This window comes from Dipodomys ordii, unplaced genomic scaffold (assembly GCF_000151885.1).
Source record: "Dipodomys ordii isolate 6190 unplaced genomic scaffold, Dord_2.0 Scaffold30, whole genome shotgun sequence".
Lineage (NCBI taxonomy): Eukaryota > Metazoa > Chordata > Mammalia > Rodentia > Heteromyidae > Dipodomys > Dipodomys ordii.
Window position 1 is genome coordinate 2,432,309 of NW_012267246.1, and position 18,642 is coordinate 2,450,950.

General features: G+C 46.1%; 2 protein-coding genes across 2 annotated transcripts in view; both read left to right on the forward strand.

The window, feature by feature from the left end:
• Positions 1 to 8,072: 8,072 nt before the first annotated feature.
• On the forward strand, positions 8,073 to 9,059 carry LOC105985541 (vegetative cell wall protein gp1-like). Its single transcript, XM_013016131.1, has one exon. It carries the CDS (start codon positions 8,073 to 8,075, stop codon positions 9,057 to 9,059), a length of 987 nt encoding a protein of 328 aa, XP_012871585.1.
• Positions 8,583 to 18,642, forward strand: part of Lekr1 (leucine, glutamate and lysine rich 1) — a gene marked incomplete at its 3' end in the record, with an annotated part of 100,417 nt that continues 90,357 nt past the window's right edge. The window contains exons 1-2 of the mRNA XM_013016133.1: positions 8,583 to 8,661; positions 12,817 to 12,902. Coding sequence (XP_012871587.1) covers positions 12,855 to 12,902 — 48 coding nt within the window. The remainder of the gene's footprint in view (positions 8,662 to 12,816; positions 12,903 to 18,642) is intronic.

Sequence of the window (18,642 nt, forward strand, 5' to 3'; positions counted from 1 at the left end):
TGGGAAGGGATGGGAAGGGTAAACAAAGGAGGAGGCTGCAATGCTTGGTAAGAAATGTACGCATTATCCTGCCCATGCAATTGTAACCCCTCTGTACAGTTTGTTCACAAATAAAATAAAATAAAATAAAAAAAAAAGAAATTGAGAGCAGCTTTCAGAAGATGCTTTATTTATTTTGTAGATCCTAATCCTCAATTAAGTTAAAGATGCCACAGGAATCCTTCCTTGAGATGTGAAATGGCAATCTTGTGGAGTGGTGGGATTAGAGAGCGAGCTAAACTGTATCAACCCAGTCTGATCCTTTTTGGGCTCATTTTTGACATTAACTCCAAGTTTGCTTTAAATATTTATAGTATGCATGCATTTGCATGTTTTAATCAGTTACATTTAAACTCTCATTTTATGCTCATCAAATCACACAAAGATCTAATTAACTCTGTCTCTGCAACTGTGAAGCAGGAGGACATGTAAGGTGTAGACGAGTGTGGCTAAGCCACCAGGGATTTCAGAACCAGTCTGTTCCTCAGGTCTGGTAGGGGCCCATGGATTGGCATGTCTCCCCTGCAGAAGTTTGGACTACCCAGGCCACTGCAGCCAGACTCCACAGTATGGACTGTCATTGTTTGTACCAAGATGGAATGTCAACAGACCACAGAGAAGGCAGACCTGGGAAAAGGGAAATGTTTCAAACCCAAGGCCACCCCCCAGGGTGTGGCAGGACACAACATCCTGTGTCTCATTATCTGATATCAGTGGCTGGAAGGGTGACCACCATGTCCAACTGTTTCTTCTGCAAGCTGTTGTGAGTGAAGCTTCTTCCATTTGACTAAAATTCAAAAGGCAAACTGTTGCTCTAGCATCTTTTTTTTTTTTTTTGCCAGTCCTAGGTCTTGAACTAAGCCTTGAACTAGCCTCTTAATGCTCATGGCTAGTACTCTACCACTTGAGCCACTGTGCCACTTCCAACTTTGGCTGAGTAGTTTATTGAGAATGCTAGCTTTGAACCGTGATACTCAGCTCTTAGGCTCCCAAGTAGCTAGGAGTAGCACTGATCTCTTGTTATGCAGAACACTTCACATGACATTATCACACCTGCACTGATGTTTGTGCACAGAGATAGAGATAAGTAATTCGTCACCTTGGAAGGTGTCAGGGCTTGGCTTCTTCACCCTTAGCTTCCATCTATCTCCCAACTCCTGCTTTGAGCAATGCTGTTAAATACAATAGGAAAATGCATGTCAACGGGAGGTCGTTGCCTGAGAACCCTGGGAGAACAAAGAAAGCGTCAGGGGCCCCATGGTGCCTGTGTTCCAATTAGAAAAAGACACCCCATCTTTACAGGGCTGCAAAGCACATTCTGGCCTATGAAGCTAGGGCTGGGGCTCAGTGCTACCCACATCCTCCATGAGACCTTACTATGCGGTGGGCAAGCAACTGGCACACAGATGGGCCTGGCCTGGTGGCAGACAGCACCCATCCAAGGAGGAAAACAATATTATGTGCTTTTGCTGTATGGTTTGTTTGTTTTTAAGAGATTAAGGATTGGTACTTGCCTTCTATTTCCAGTTAAAACTGCCTAAATAGCCTTTCCAGGAAGCTCTTCTCTTCTGACTTTCTTCCTTTCTCAAGGTTTCTCTTTACCCCACCCTACCCCAAGTACCAGGGGTTTGAACTCCATGCCTTGACTTTGATCGGCTTGTTTAGCTGACAATCTACCACTTGAACCACACATTCAGCCCAGCTTTTTGCCACTTATTTTGGAGATGTGGTCTCAAAGGCTCTTCTGCCTGGGCTGGCTTCAAACCTCAATGCTCTGGATCTTAGCCTCCTCCAGTTGCTAGGATTACAGGTGTGACCCACCTGAGCCCAGCTGCAAAACAGGGTTTTACATTTATAGAGATGCACACCACACATTGGTGATCTGCATTCCGAAAGTAAAAACATTTAATCATTAAATAAGTGGTTTTGTCTGCTCACTGCACTATGCCCAACAGCAGAAGTCATGTCCACATTCAGTGAGTCTCCTATGTTTCTGAATGTTGAGTAAACTCCTAATCATAGAACTTCATTCAGCAACAGAAAGTTTATATTAAGGAATTCTCTTGCTTTCAAGATTCTATATATCGAGTAGGGGAAAGTAGGTCTCAGCTTCCAGCTGATGCCACCACCACAAATACTACTAAATATATAGCAACCCTATCTGTATAGTAATATATACAGGTATAATCAAAACATATAATTATATTGCTCACATACATCATTAGTAAAGAATTATACTGATTATTTAAGATCTCTATTACAGATCATGAAATAGTTTGAAATGTTACCAGGCTGCTATAAACTAAATGTTTTATGTCAGGATATGACCTCCTCTATTGGATGCCAGCTCTGAAAAAACCCTGGACCAAACGGAAAACAAACAAATAAACCAGGTTGACCAGTGACTTCTGTGATTGTATGCATAAGTTGTTGTAGATCTGGTGTACTGTTGGAATAGTAAGCATATTAGTTCGTCTCCAAAGATCTCAGCACACCTGTGGTAAGGACAGCCCCATCACCAACCCCTCCGGGAGAGGCAGGCATGGAGTATGCCTAATCTCCAGCACAGCAGGGTCACACACGACTAGTGGAAGGCTGGTTATACCCTCACCCCCTTTAGTTCAAGCTCTCACCATTGGAGAGTATTGCCTACATATTAACACAGTCATGCCTTCCTTGGATCAAAATAGGAATTTGAAGCAAGGTGCTGGTGGCTCACACCTCTAATCCTAACTACTTAAGAAGCTGAGATTTGAGGATCACTGTTAGAAGCCAGCCTCAGCAGACAAATCTGTTAGTTCCAATCACCCAACAAAAAGTTGGAAGTGTGGATGTGGCAAAAGAAAGCTAGCCTTGAACAGAAAAAGCTAGTGGGCAGTGCCCAAACCTGTGTGTGTGTGCACGCATATGCACGTGTGCACACACTCATGCACACACACGAGTATGGTGCAGCTTTGCTAGGCAAGAGGCTTCACTTTTACTGAATTCACATCCTAGGAACATTACAACTAGTTAAAAAGAAGTCTTGTAAAATGCAGAGCAGAGATTTTCTGCACCTGGTGACTAATCCTAATTGTTTCATGACAACATACCCACCAATGAATCACATGCATGCTTAGAAAATACAATACCAAATCTTAGATATATGATTTTTCTCATGTTGCAGAGGTTATCAATGAGCCTAAAACAGCTTTTAAAAGCGCTTGCTTGCGTAGTTTATATGCTTGCATCTTTTTTTGGCTCATTAGAAATTTCCACCCTGTAAGGGAAACAAAGGAGGAGGCAACAATGCTTGATAAGAAATGTACTCAAGACCTTGCTCATGTAATTGTAACCCCTCTGTATGGTATTTTCACAACTAAAAAAAAAAAAGAAATTTCCACCCTGTAGTTGTTGAGTTGGTACAAGATGTTCAAGATGGTGAAGAGATGAATGTAATGTTTTCCTCATGTCAAAGGCTGCAGGTTTTTACAAGTTCATTTGTCCTTTTGAAGCAGTCTTACTGTATCCTGACTCTACTGAATCCACATGTATTCCTCTTGCCAAAGCGCCTCCAGACTTGTGTGTATAAATTAGATTTCACGCGCGCGCGCATATGCAATCCGTGTGCACAGATCGTTAAACACCACCGCTAAAGGCCCATTTAATGACCTTTGAGTTCCACGGCGCAGTGGTTTTCAGAGTTACCTACTGGGCACAGAACCAGGACTGGCTGATTCACAAGGCTGATATTCGGAGTGCGTCTCCAAAACCGATTAGCTAATAGAATTCAGCCTGCTGCTGCTAACCATGCAAGTTAGATTTTGCACTGTTTTCTTCCCGGGGTCCCCAGCCCCCATCTGTCCCCAGTGGCCACCGCCCGGAAAGGGCGCGTCCACCCCAGTCCTGGGGAGCAAAGGGCGGCCAAGGCCACGCGGGCTGAGCGTGCTGAGTGGTGGGGCAGGGGAGGGCGGGGAGAGAGAGAAAGGGGGAGGTGGGTAGGGTGCGCTCGGCCAAGTGTGCACAGGGGGTCGGGGCCGCCCGGAACGAGCGTGCACCGGTGCACGGGGTGGTGTTGAGAGAGCCCGGGGCGAGTGTGCACGAGTGCACGGGGGTGGAGGACGCCCCGGAACGAGCGTGCACAGGGTGGTGTTGAGAGAGCCCGTGGCGAGTGTGCACGGGTGCACGGGGGTGATGTTGAGGGAGCCCAGAGCGAGTGTGCACGCGTGCACGGGGCGGTGTTGAGGGCGCCCGGGCCGAGCGTGCACCCGGCGGGCCGCGGCTGCGTGACACGAGGCCCTTGCAGCCGGCGCCCGCCGCGGTTATTCAAGCTGATCTCATCGCGGCTCGGCACGACACGCGCTTCCCCTCGCCTCGCCTGCACGCGCCGTGGCGTGCGAAGCACCCGCCGCCGCCCCGCCGCCCCGGCCCCTCCACCAGACGGCGGCCCACACCGGGCCCGCACGAGTCGGCAGAAAGCGTCCGCGCGGCCGCGCGCGCCTCCCGGGACCCCCGGCCTCCGGGCTCCGCGCCGGACGACCGGCCCCGGACGGACGGTAGGGAGCGAGGCAGGCTCCTCCCTTTCCCCCCACTGGCTTCCCCTCCTCCCGCGATACGCAGGCCCATCATCAGCGAGGCAAACTTTCCCGGCTTTAGTCGAGGGCATCACCCTTCGCCTAAAGTCGGAGTCAGAGCCGGGGCCGGGCGGATTCCAGGATTCCTCGCCGGATTAGGCAGCGACGGCGGCACGCGAGGGCCGCTCGAGGCGGGCGGGGAACAGCGAGTGCGCACGGAAACCGGCGGAGGGCGGGGCCTGGGCGGATGGGGGCGGGGCCTGGATTGACAGGAGGTGGGGCTAAGCGCACCAAAGCAGGCAGCAGGGGCGGGGCCGGCGCTCAGTGGGCGGGGCGGGGCGGGGCGGGACCTCCGGGGCTTGCGTGACCCGGGAGCCGGCGGCCGCACGCATTTCGTGCAGGAGGCAGCCGTCGCCCCGCGGGAGGCGCAGGTGCTGCAGGGCGGCGCCCGGCTCCGCTCCACAGCCCGGCGGGGCCGGGCGGGGGCGGGCGGTCACGCTACCTGAACCGCGGCTTGGGGACCCCAGTTGACTGCGCTGGGCGCAGAGTCCGTGGACAGCCGCGGTCCCCGCGCGCCCTCGCTGCTGTCCGGGCGGCCACTGCCGCGACTCCGCTGGGGTGACCGGGCCCGGGGGGGTGCGGGAGGGGAGGTGGTCCCGGGATGGGGAGAAGATGGCCCGACGGATTACGAGATACACCAGTCAGTCCCGGAACCAGACCCTTTTCGAGACTGCAAGAAGTGTTCTTCCACTTGGTTATTTACTTTCACTGAATGCTTGCAGCGTTGCAAACAAATCCAGCTGGGAAGATAAAACAGAAAGGACCAGGCGACATAGCATAAAAGCTTGGGGACCTCAGCATTCCTTTGTACTCTAGTCACTTAGGTTTTTCTCTTATTACCATGGGTCTGTGATGGTTAATGACACAGTTTTTGTTTTACAAGTACCGTATAGAAGGCAATTCTCCAGGGTTAGGATTCTTGCCAAAGATTTGAGGATTAAGGTCCTCCTGGCAGTTGAGGGGAAAGGGGAAGAGGCATGCTTCACATCTCACATGTTCCCCTGGCTGCCTGGCACAATTCTCACTAAGTGACTATAGGCGATGCTTACTTATTTGGTGGGCTCAGCACGAGTCTTTCCTCTAAGGTCAGACTGCTCTTCAGGACTCTGCTTCTGCCTCTCCTGCGTGTGGCCTTGTCTCCCCAGTCCCCACAGTTGGTGAAGAGACTGGAGATGACTCATGGCCTGCCTGTTTTGGTCAAAGGATTGGCACGCAGCTAGAGGTGAGCCAAAGACAGTCATTTCCTGGAATTCCTCTGATCCTGGGCCCCCACTCTCCCTTCATGTGTGGTGACCGAAAAGGGAATGGAACAACGCTCATTAGGTGTACATTCCAAGAGCAGAGCCTCTCCCTGGTTTTCTAGGGCTCCAGAATCGGTAGTAGGTTCTCAATGAAGTCTGTGGCCCCTTTCCCGTTATTTAGCAGCTCTGCCGATTCTGTTAGGTATGCTTGTATTCTGATGAATATAAGTAGAAATAACAAAACACACATTTAGACGGCCAGTCTTAAGTATTTGTAATACTATATTTTTCAACAGCATGTTTTTATCTTGGGTTATGTATGCTATTATCACACACTGAAAAAATTAAATATATTACATCAACTAACACAAATTATGCAGGTTTTCAATTATCCTGAAGCTGCTGTGTGTGTGTGTGTGTGTGTGTGTGTGTGTGTGTGTGTACTGGGGTTTGAACTCAGAGCTTGGGTGTTGTCTATTAGCTTTTTCACTCAAGACTGCCACCACTTGAACCACACCTCTCCTTTCAGCTTCTTGCTGCTTAAGAGTCTTGTGGGCTTTCCTGCCCAAGCTGGCTTCAAACTATGATCCTCAGGTCTCAGCCTCCTGAATAGGATTACAGGTGTGAGCCACTAGTGCCCAGCTACAAATAGTATTTTGTGGTCAAACTAATCTCCACAGCATATTTATTTTGGGGTTCAGATACACCTAGCAGCTTGATAAAACATTAAACATTGATAGAAGCTTAAAAAAAGAGTCAAAGGATTCAAAAAGCTCCCAGGGGGAAAACAATATGTATCTTGATGGGAACAAAATGTGCTGGAATGAGTCAGACAAAGCAAGTAGCGCATTGTAGCTGAACTTGTTGGAACGCTGGAAGCTGTGCAGGAAGAAAGGAAATTGAAAGCAAAGTTTTCAGAAGTCATTGCTTTGGGGGCATATACATATGTTTTTAATCCACAAGAGGATGGTGCCCCCGGGGAGTGGCTGACTGGCAGAGTCAGCCCACTGTATGTGAGGCCTGGGCACTTCACACAGGCTCTCATGGAGGCCACCAGCACACTATGCTCCCATATTGTCCTCACATTTGGGGATATGGCTCTCATATTGGGCCATTCACGCCCTTGGCGCCCATCATTTGACTGAATGAAAATAACTAGTAGGATCTATGTTTTTAAGAGTTCTTAATTAAATGACACTTTGTGTATGAAGTGTCATGCAAATATAAAGAGCACCGTAAAGCTCAGCTTTTAAGAATTCTGCCCTTGGTGTTATATGGAACCCCAGAAACAGCAATGGATGCTGTGGTTTCCAACCTTGGGGCCTGTTTGTAACTATTTTGTTCAAATGTTTGAGAGGACAGACTTGTACTGGGTGGTTGTGTTGAGTTCATAGGAAGAAAATAAGGTTGGGCTAACTATGGTTTGTAGAGCCCCTGGGTGTACTGTAAAATTAGTAATCTTGAGCAGAACATGGTGGCACATACCTGCAATTCCAGCCACTCAAGCAGGCAGGGGCAGGGGCATTCCAAGGCCAGCCAGGACAAAGTTACTCAGACCTTTTCTCAAAACCAAAAATAAATGAGAAATGTGGGTGATAGTAGCTCCATTGTTACAGAGTGTCCCAAACATCTTGTAAGTTTCTTATTATAACATGTTTTCTGTGTTTGATTTAATCTCATATCATTTATTTATTATGACCAAGAGGCACACACCTGTATGGTATGCCCTATACATATATGTGTATGTACATAACCATGCCTATACACCCACACCACCCCATCTAGTCTAGGTGTGTAATGGGCGACAACATCATCTCGGCTTGCTCGAGCTCACGATGGTGCTTGAAGAACAAGACTCCCCAGGTCCTTAAGCAAAGCATGACTGTACCGGCAAAGTGAGCCTTGGAACACAGTGATCTTGCTTCGGGTATTCGCTTGATGGGTTTGGACGAGCTGTGTGTGCTTTATCTAAACACGGTTACAAAACGAGAACAGGGCTACATTCACGGTTCCACAAAGGAGCACGAGGAGGATGGAAAGTTCCTAGCACTTCTCCTAAGCACGCCTGTGTCACCTCTTGGGTGATGGTGGTCCGTCTTTTCATCTTTTCTCCAGTCCTTTCCTTCTGCCAGTCTGTCCCACGTGACATTTCCTCAAGCAGGGACAGGTGCCGGGCTGCATGGGTAACCTGGTCACCCCGCAGGCCTCCTCCCCGCTCCCCGACCTCGCTGCTAGTGGCCCCTCGTCCTTCCCGCGGGGAACGGAGGGGTGTTTCCCGGGAAGAAGCAGTTTTATCCCCCTCTCCCCCGGGCCCAGGACAGCATCCCAGGCAGTAGGCTGGGCCGAGGACGGCGGGCCCGCGCAAGGGCGGGCTTTCTGGCCTGCGACCGCCTGGATCTCAGCTCCCAGTGGCCGTGGGGAAGGCGCGGGGGCCGCGGCAGCCCCGACGCGGGCTCCCCCACCCGCAACCCCGCCGTCCTCGCAGGGACATCGAGGGCCGTGCTTTCCCCGGCGGGCGCCCCCCACCCCCGCCGGCCCGTCACGGTGCTCCACACGGACGTCACGCACACCTCGGCGGCCGCGAACACCGCTGCCGTCTTCCCGCTTCCGGCCGGCACGCAGGGCCCGCAGACGCGGGGGCGCCCCGCTTCCGCGTCAGGGAGTGGCGTGGGTCGTGACGCCATCGCGCTCTGACGCCAGACCCACGTGCGGCGCCGTCGCCCGGGAGACGCGCCCGGCCGTTTGGCGCTTGCGAACGGGAGGTGGAGGTGAGAGGCCCCGGGCTCCCTCAGCCGGCGTCCCCGGCTCCCCCGGGCGGCGGTTCCGGGGCGGGGCGCCCGGGCCTGACCGCGGCCCCGGGCCTCCGACCCCAAGCCTCCCTCGGCCTGGACCCCTGACCCCGTCCCCCCCCCCCACCCGCCTCCTCGGCCTCCCAGCCCCGCTCCCCTCGGTCCCCGGCCCCCCGCGCTCCCAGCCTCCTCGGCCTCTGACCTCGCACCCTCTAGGCCCCCGACCCCGCGCCCCCCAGCCCCCTCGCCCCGGCCTCCTTTCTCATTCCTGCCGTGGCCGGCCCCTGCAGCACGCATTAGGAAGGGGCCGACCTCAGTTTCCCCCGCAGTTGGTTTCTGGAAGACCCTGCTACGTCTGGAGCGCCATTGGACGCTGAACTCCCCCCCTAGCCGCGGGGAATAGCCCTGGGGGTGTGCCTGACGCCGACCCCGGTGTAGGGACCGGAAGGGAACCATCGAGCCCCCCCCCCCCGCTGCGGGGTCACCGGGTCACCCTTCCCCTGCTACTCGCGGGCGTCTCCACATGCAGACTGGGCGAACTGGAGGGACTGGGATCAGGTAGAAAGCAGCAGTAAATCAGGATAATAAGGTTGCCCCTTGCACAAGGGAAAGCTCAGCTTCCTGACAAAAGTTTCTGAACACTTCCTCCATTCCTTCCATGTGCATGTGAGTCTGCAGACTCGAATGCTTTTTTCCTTTTTTATTTTTATTTTTTTATTTTTAAGACCTGAAAGCTATTTCTTAGAAAGTGAACACCAAGAAAGACTGGCTCCCATCTGTAATGTAGCTACAGTTCTTTGGAACCAGAGATTTGAGGATCAAGGTTCGAAGCCAGCCCAGGCAAGAAAGACCACGAGAGTCGTATCTACAACTAACCAGCAAAAGCCAGAAGTGGGGTTGTGTATCTGAAGTGGTAGAGCACTGACCTAGAGTTCAAGCCCCACTACCACAGCAGATGAGCCTGTCTCCTTTGGAAGGTAGTTCAGGTACCTAACCATCTTTATGCATTCCCCAGGAGCAAGACAGCTATTTTAGGTGCCTATCCTAATCACATGAATTGAAGATGAACTGTGAAAGCATGAGTAGCAAGCTGTGTTAAGGTCTCTTACTTGACAAGGTATCAGTTTTCTTGAAGCATACATGAATGGCTGCATACTTGTCTCTGTCTCTGAAGAATGGGATTTGTTTGTGATTTTGTTAGCACATTGGCTGGATGTTCATAGAAGTCCAGCTAAATGCTTACTCCAGAATAAAATCATGTCTGTTTTTTGGGGAGTTTTCTGGCTTGGCAGGATATTTTAAGTTTTTCCTAAGTAAGAAGAAACGGCCAAGTCAGCACCGGTGAGTCATGCCTGTAATCCTAGCTACTTAGAAGGCTGAGATCCAGGGGATTGTGGCTCCAAACCAACCCTGAACAAAGTCAGTGAGACTACCATCTCCCAATATAACCAGCCTAAAGCAATTCTGGAGGCATGCCTAAGGTAGAGTGCCAGTCTTGGGAGCATCAGGCCCTGAATTCAGATTCCAGTGCCCCCCTAAATTGAACTAGATTCACAATGAAGGTGCTAAATAAATAACCTTCATTGTGAATCTGGTCCAATCAATGAAGGCTGATTGATGCCTGTGTTTATATTGCCACTCAGATGCATGCTCTTAAGTAGTTTATGGGCAGATAAAAGGAGATTTCGTTGGTAATTTTAGAAAAGTGCTAAATTTAGAAAATTTAGCTGGTAATTTTAGAAAAAAAAACAACTCATGAGGTTGAAACTGTTACCAGTTATCTTTTGGAAGGTGAGCCCTCTAAAATGGCATAAATAAGAAGAACCAGCCTCTGGTCTCTTGTCATGTGACTGTGAGTCTGCCAAACATCCTATAAGATACTTGGTCATTTGGGCCTACGTTGACATAGTTAATTAACTTTAACCCCATGGTTGACCTCAGTTAAGTTTACCATACACACTTTGTTTTATGGTTTGTGTTTGTTTTAAATCCTTGAAATGAGAAGTTTTTGTGCTAACACAGGATGAGGAGTCCTGATTTGAACAATTTGAAAAGTCGTGCCGCTGTTACTTGTGTCTGTATGTGTCAAAATCCTGCTCTGACCAACTTCAGGAGCCTCCACTGACCCCTCACCCCAACCTCCTCCACTGACCCTTCACCCCCACCTGAAAGACTTCACTTCCCCTCCTGAGTCTTGAGCCCATGCATGCCCATGGTCTATGCATTTGCTGCTCCCCTGCTTCTTAAGTACCCGTCAAGGAGTTAGAACACAACTCTTTCTCCATATTTGAGAGGGACTTTATTATTTTTTTAAAATAGTACTGGGTTTGAACTCCAGGCCTCCTGATTGCTAGGCAGTCCTTCTGTCACTTGAGCCACACACACAGCCTGTTTGCTTATTATTTTACTCACTATTCCTTCCATCTGGACCCTTATGGGGAAGGTTTGCTTTTTCTTCCTTCCTTCCTTCCTTCCTTCCTTCCTTTCTTTCTTTCTTTCTTTCTTTCTTTCTTTCTTTCTTTCTTTCTTTCTTTCTTTCTTTCTTTCTTCCTTCCTTCCTTCCTTCCTCTCTTTCTCTCTCTTTCTTTCTTTCTTTTTAAATATGCATTAGTTGGGGCTGGGAAGGTGGCTCAGTGGTAGAGTGCTTGCCTTGCTGCATGAGGCCCTGGGTTGGATTCCTTAGCACCACATAAGCAGAAAAAAAATCTGGAAGTGCTGCAGCTCAAGTGGTAGAGCTCTCACCTTGAGCTGAAGAGATGAGCGACAGCGCCCAGGTCCAGAGTTCAGGCCCCACAACCAACAACAACAACAACAAAAAGAAATAAAGAAAAGAAAGAAAAAACATGCATTAGTTGTACAAAGGGGTTTCTTGACATTTCCACTCTGTACCTGTAACCTCACCCCTTCTATCACTCTCCATACCTCCTTCCCCTTGATACAACAATTTCAACATGTTTTATTTTCTTATTAATTTCAACAAATTCTGTTTTCATACATGCAAAGAAACTACTTGGACCATAATCATCCTTTGTGGCTTATAAAAGTAGTGATATACTTTTATGTTGAATTATGTTCATTAGAAAAGGAAAAGCTGTTCAAATTATTTGCATAACATTATATTTTAGGTGTTCATCTTAGATAAAGTTGACACTTGGTTTCTCATGTTTTAATGACTCAAGTTTATTTCTTGCATGTTATATTTGATCTTGTAACTATACTTCATCATTTAAAATAGTATTGATCCCACAATTACTCTTACCATCTTGTCAGACTACTCTGTAGATTTTCAGGATAAAATGTGTGTGTGTGTGTGTGTGTGTGTGTGTGTATTCCAGAGCTTGAACTCATGATGTGGGTGCTGTCTTTGAGCTTTTCTGCTCAAGGCTGGAGCTCTGCCACTTGAGCCACACCTCCATTTTCAGCTTTTTATTGGTTAATTAGCATAGACTCTCATAGACTTTCCTGCCTGGGCTGACTTTGAACTGCAATCCTCTGATTTCAGCCTCCCGAGAAGCTCAGATGACAGGGGTGAGCCACACATGCCTAGCTAATGTGATTTTTTTTTGAGGTCCAAGGGCTTAAACTCAGGGCCCAGGTGCTGTTCCTGAGCTGCTTTTGTTCAAGGCTAGTGCTCTACCACTTGAGCCACAGCACCACTTCTGGCTTTTTCTGAATAGTTGTTGGAGATAAAAGGTTCAATGGACTTTCTTGTGTGGGTGTCGTCCAAGTGTGACCCTCAGATCTCAGTTTCCTAAGTAGATAGGATTACAGGTTGAGTCACTGGTGTCCAGCATGTGTTGACTTTTTTTTAAAAAGATGCGGAAATAATTGAGTTTGTTTAGAATTTCACAGTAATTTTGTATTTGCAAAACTAATAGTAAACCACCATAGTAATTACCATTAGTCTGTACTGTTCTAACAAAATAGAAAATACTGCATATAATTTATCAATCTCTAAGTCTTTCCTTTTCCACTGGCTGAATTGAGGAAACCAACATGGGACCCTTAACACTGAGTTGATGAACATGTTGTAAACCTTAGTGCTGTTCTTCCTCAAATGCTAAGAATTTATAGATCATCTTAACTTGAATTTTTAAAATTTTAGCTCTGATCATTGTCCTCACTGTTTTTTAGAATATTTTGTGTTGAAGCTCTGAATATTTTTGGGAGTTATGGATCGTCACATTCCCATGCATGCTTTACCTGAAGAAATCCAAAAGGTGAGAGGTTGTGTTGCATTATCACAGGATGGCATCGGGGCCAGTGCAGCGGTTAGATAACTCTAAGGTGTACGAGAATGAATTTAGAGACTTTATATTTATTTTGATCACATACTCTGCAGTGAATGCATCATTACAATGGGCAGAATGGTAGAAATTAATTTACGATGAAAAATCTTCATATATAGTAAATAATCAGTTGTTAAAATGTCTCTTTGAAAATGATTGACTTGAATTGTGAGTTAAAATATCAAACCTTTGCTGTCATTAACCATCTGGGCTTTTCAGTAAAAGTACCACATCAATTCTTTTTAACTTGAGGTAGGAGGAAGGAATCCAGGGCCGCACACATGCATCATGAGCACTGAGCCACACTCTGCCCTACAGCCAATTCTTAATGAACCACCAGTGCATTGCATTTTAATTGAAAATTACAGTCAACTCTCAGTCGGGCTTTTGTCCACTGTGCATATTGCTGTGGGCTGTTTAATAGCTTTTTTCATGTCATTGATTTACCTTGACACCTATTCACACTGCCTGTCCTCCAGATTTATGTAAACTTCAACCTGGCAGGAATTGTAAGGAAACTCTAATTACCAGAAAAGACGTTTTTACTAGTTGTACAAAAAGGTTTCAATTCAATCTGCCAGTTTATGAGTACAATGCATCTTGATCAATGTCACCCTTCCATCCTTCTCTCCCAGTCTCTCCCACCCCACCACTGCCCTCAAGTTACCTGGTTACATGTTCACGTATGTACATTGAGTATATATTATGACTGTATTTGCCCACTTTTCCTCTTTCCATCCCCCTTCCTCTTGGCCAGGTCCTCTCTCTCCTGACCACACTGTTTCAGTTTCCTAGTATTCACTCTTAGTATTCATGTTGTTCAGAAAAGTTCCACCATTGGAATCTGCCCCTACACATACCACATTTTAGTCAGTTTGTGTGTACATGCAGATGGCCTTGTATATGGCAGAAAAGGTATTTTAAAATCAGTATATCTAATTCTCTTTACCTTAAGAGAAATGTTAGTTGTAAAATAGCACAGAGAGAGCTCAGCTATGCTTTCACTTACCTCAAAATGGTGCTCATATGCACTGAAGATATAGAATGGCTTTCTTTCAGTCTGACCTGAGTTCCTGCCGTGTTTTAGCCTATGTACAGATGAAATATGAATGATGATACAGATGAAGTAAGGCAAAAAGAAAGGCATGCACTAGAAATGATACCTATACTTCAGATCCTAATAAACATGCCAAGCCATACAAGGCCTCCACAAGACTGTGGATCAGATGGTGAGAATGGAGAGGTGGAGGTAGAGCCCTAGATACCAGGAAGGTCAAGGGACTGCTTTAGGCAGAGGTGGAGCTGGATATTTCTATAGACAGAGGTCAAGTTGTCCTAGGTCAAAGGAACTGGGCTTCCTGGTTAAAAAAAAGTGGGCCAAGCTAGAGATTTGAACTGCTTTAATTATATTTTTATTTTTTGTTTTGGGGTTTTCTTTGCTGGTCCTGGGCTTGAGCTCAGCCTGGACACTGTCCCTGAGCCTCTTTTATTCAAGGCTAGCACTTTACTGTAAGGTCCATTCCTGGATGGTGAGCAGACCCCGCCCAGTGTCTGCATTACCTAGGCAACTGGGACACCTGGAAGAGGTCATATCTGCATGCTGAGGTCACATCTGAATTTGAAGTGGCCACACCTTTCCCCGCTCCTACCCTAGATAAGGCCTAACCCAGAGCCAAACGCCCTCTTTGCCAGCTTGGCGTGGTCCCAGCAGGTCTACTGAATAAACCTACCCCTTACCTGAATACCACATGTGTGGTGCTGTTCTTACTCAGCTACCTCTTTTTATAAACCTAACATAAATTAAACCCAACATTTACCACTTGAGCCACAGTGCCACTTCTGGCTTTTTCTGAGTAGTTTATTGGAGATAAGAGTCTCATGGACTTTCCTGCCCAGGCTGGCTTCACATCATGATCCTCAGATCTCAGCCTACTGAATAGCTAGGATTACAGGTGTGAGCTACCAGTGCCTGGCTTGCTGCAATATTTTGAGTACATAAAGCATGTATTTATTTTGAGAAGGCATTTATGGAGCTGTAGAGTGGTTTTCTCATGTCTGAGGTATTTAGAAGTAAATTGTTTAAAGCCAAGCATGTCTTCACTCTACAGTCAAGAGTTTTAAACAGGAATGACAGGAAGCTATGCAGGCAGGGCAGACAAATGACACAAGGAAAGCTCCCCAAGTCTCCTCCATACCCCGTCCCCGCACCGTGCTGCCTAAATCTCTGGACTATTTTGCTGATTGTAGCCTTGTCTTACCAATATTTAGAGAAGTGCAGTTTTGTGCTTTTTCAGACCTAAGTTAGGGTCACTTATTCAAAAGTATTTGTGTTGTACATTTTTCTAGGTACTTGGTTATAAAACAGTTATAATATGTCTATGCATCCTATAGCTTTTAGAAAAGCAGTTTAAAAAAGGGTTTTCATACATATCTTCCTTCCTGTATTTATCCACATTGTCTGTAGTTTACATTGTTTAATTGCCTAGTGCTTGGCAGTATATCTATTTTATCCATTGCATAAATTTCAGAATCATATTAACTGATAGGATATATAGGTTGAACATCCCAAATCTCACATCTAAAATGTTCTGAGATGTGAAGGATTTTTCAGTGTCAAGATGGTATGACATGAAAATTTCACACCACACCACAAAACTTGAGGCATTGTTTGACTATTGTGTAAAATTATATTCTGGCTATTGTAAAAGGCATATTTCAAACATAAGTGAAGTTTGACTTGGATCCCATCAGCAAGATGTCTCCATATGTGTGTATATTTGCAAGTATTCCCAAATCTGAAGTTTCTGAAATCACAAATAGTTCTGTTTTCTGGCATTCACATGAGGGAAAATTAGCAGAGCCCTTTCTTAAGATGAAGAAAAAAGGATCTTTATTTTCATAATGACTTGGAAAATGTGCTCCATTTCTTTATTGGAAGAGAAAAGACTCGAGGCAGGTAGATCAGTGTTAAGTGATGGCTCTCTCAAAGCCTTTTTTCTCTTCATTCTATCTTGTTCTTCTGTTAACTTTGTGTGCCAGAGATGCTCCTGCTGCAGCTCCTTTTCATTTTGGTGTGCAGACAGGAGGGTCAATGTAGAAATCAGACAGAAGACAGGGGAAGGGCTTTTCCTTTCTTTCTGTACTTTCTCCACATGGTAATTGTAGTAGGAAGACCCCTACTCAGACAGGCAAGCCCACCTAGTCATCCGGAGTGACAGAGCCCACGGCAACAACAAAGTTGTTAACAAAGAAGCAACTTTATTGAGAGGGTTCCTATACTGACCTGTCAGGGCCACAGCACAGGCTCGGGAGCTGATACTACGACCCCGAGCGGCCCACATACTTTGGTTTTAAAAGGCAAAATCCATGAGTTTGAGCCCGGTCACATATAGGTGACCAATAGGATTGTAACACACACAAAGGATTGTACAGTCATACCAGACCACACACACAGGTGGCCAATAGGCGGAGTTTATCATAAGCATGTGAAAAAAGGCAGGGTTTACTGTTGGAGCCAGATTTACAATCTATCTGTTTCATGGGTCAGTCTTTAACTGAACAATCAAGGGTTGTTAAGGGGAGGGGGACCAGATAAATTTTTTTCATTCTGGATCTAGGCCCATCAAGGCTAAAATCCCTAAAACAAAGGCAAAGCTCAAAATGGAATCATACCAGCTTGGTCCCATCTCAGGGTCCACTTCAGTAATGGATGGTGAATACATGTGTACATGACTCCTACACTGAACTAGCAACAAAATGAACAGTAGTAGACAGAGGCGCTCAGGAAGAAAATATGAAGAGGTGAAGATAACCTCCAAAGGCAGTGTGGAGAAAAATGATTGATGCTTAGAAGGCTTAGAAGTTAACTCACTTTCCCCTGATCTCCTGTTTGAGCAGACCTTGTGTAGGGGAAGGGATAAGATAGTCTGACTTCCTTTCCCTGGGTCTTTTTGCTTTTTCCCAGTTTCAAACTGAGCATAGAACACATCTTAAACTTCCAATCTCCTTACGTGGCAGAAAAATGTGCAAGAGGTCCACAGAACACGCCTGTCCTTCTTGTCTCCTTCTGTACTCGACATTTTATTCAGTGTATACTTAAACCGTATCTCTATATCTGCATTTTCTCTTGGCAGAGCTGTTTCCTACCCTCTGATCACATATAACCAGCAGTGTTTCTAGAATTTTCATCCAGTATTCTGCAAGCAGAATGCCACACACTTTGGCATTACAGATTAACCAAGTAATAACGGTGTCTTTTTCACTCATGAATATCAATCTGTTTTACAGACATATGGAGTCATCTTTTTAAAGAGAGCCAGGGAGCAAATTTCCTTATACTGTTCTGCTAGGGAACCCAACAGCCACAAACAAGTGGAAAAACCAGTTACCTTACCCAAACAGGGTTGATCTGTTGTTTTTTAAAAATGGTGACAAAATGAAGACTTGTTAGAGGAGGACTTTAGCTGCAGATATTTTTTTTTATTAGCACAGGGTGAAAGCAAAATAGAGAGCAGAGTTGTTTATTTAAGCCAGAAGTGGCGAGGCAGGGTCGGGGAGCATGCTGTTCTTTCTGGGACACCAGTCCTTTCCCCAGCAGTAACAGCTCATTTTGTCCTGTTTCACTAAAGTAATTGTAGTACTTTGGAACTTTGAAATTTATTCAGAATAACAGTTTTATATTTCCAAGCACACGTTGCCATTGCCAGAAAAAATAAACTTAATTTCCCAGGTCATTTTGGGCCACTGTGGCTAGGTTGAGATTTTATGTGAGAAAAAGGAAAAAAAGAAAATGGTCACAACCATAGAATCTTTGGCCTAGCCTCCCAGAAAGTAGTGATAAATTGTGTGTGTGTGTGTAAGCAATTGTTTTATTTTTGCCAGTCCTGTGATCTTAGTTTATTGGAAACACATTTTTTCCAAATATTAAAAATTTGTATTTGTCAATTTTGTAGTCAAATATATTTCTGCTGACTGGTCATAGAAGCTTATAGAATTTCCTAAGTTAAGGTCTCCTAGTAGAAACAGGTATTAGAGGAAATTCAGTTCAGAAATATGATACATGTATATTGTTTAATTTATGTACTATAAAGCTACCACTTCTGATATTGTTCAAAAAGTCTTGGTGAATTAATCTTTGGAATTTTAACCCCAGATTTATTTATTTTTCTTGCCTAAAGGTAAACTTCCAATTTGGAGTAATTGTAGAATACACATGCAATTGTAAACAACAATATGGAGAGGTCCCATATATACTATTCCCAGCTTTCCTTAGCAAGTTGCATTTGGTACAACTAAAGTCATGTCAGGATCGTGATAGGTGATAAAATCACAATACAGAGCAGTGCTTCCTCATGTTGACTTTTACAACCACATTCACCTCAACTTCTCCAGCCCTCCCTCCTGTACTCCCTCCCTCCACTGCTCTGGTCTCCAGTAATTCTGTTATTTCAGGAGTTTTATATAAAGGAAATTATGCCCTGTGTGATCTCTTGGGCTAGTTATTTTCACTCTTTGTATCAATAGTTTATTTTTATGCTGGTAAGAATGTACCCGTTTCTTTAATTATTCACTTCTTGAAGAGCATCTGGGCAATTATGTATGTAACTGCTATAAAAATCCATTTATATGAACATACCTTTTCATTTTCCCAGGATAAATACCCAAGAGTTGA

Coding starts and splice junctions, on each gene's coding strand:
- LOC105985541 (XM_013016131.1), top strand. CDS start 8,073: ATGGGTAACCTGGTCACCCCGCAGGCCTCCTCCCCGCTCCCCGACCTC.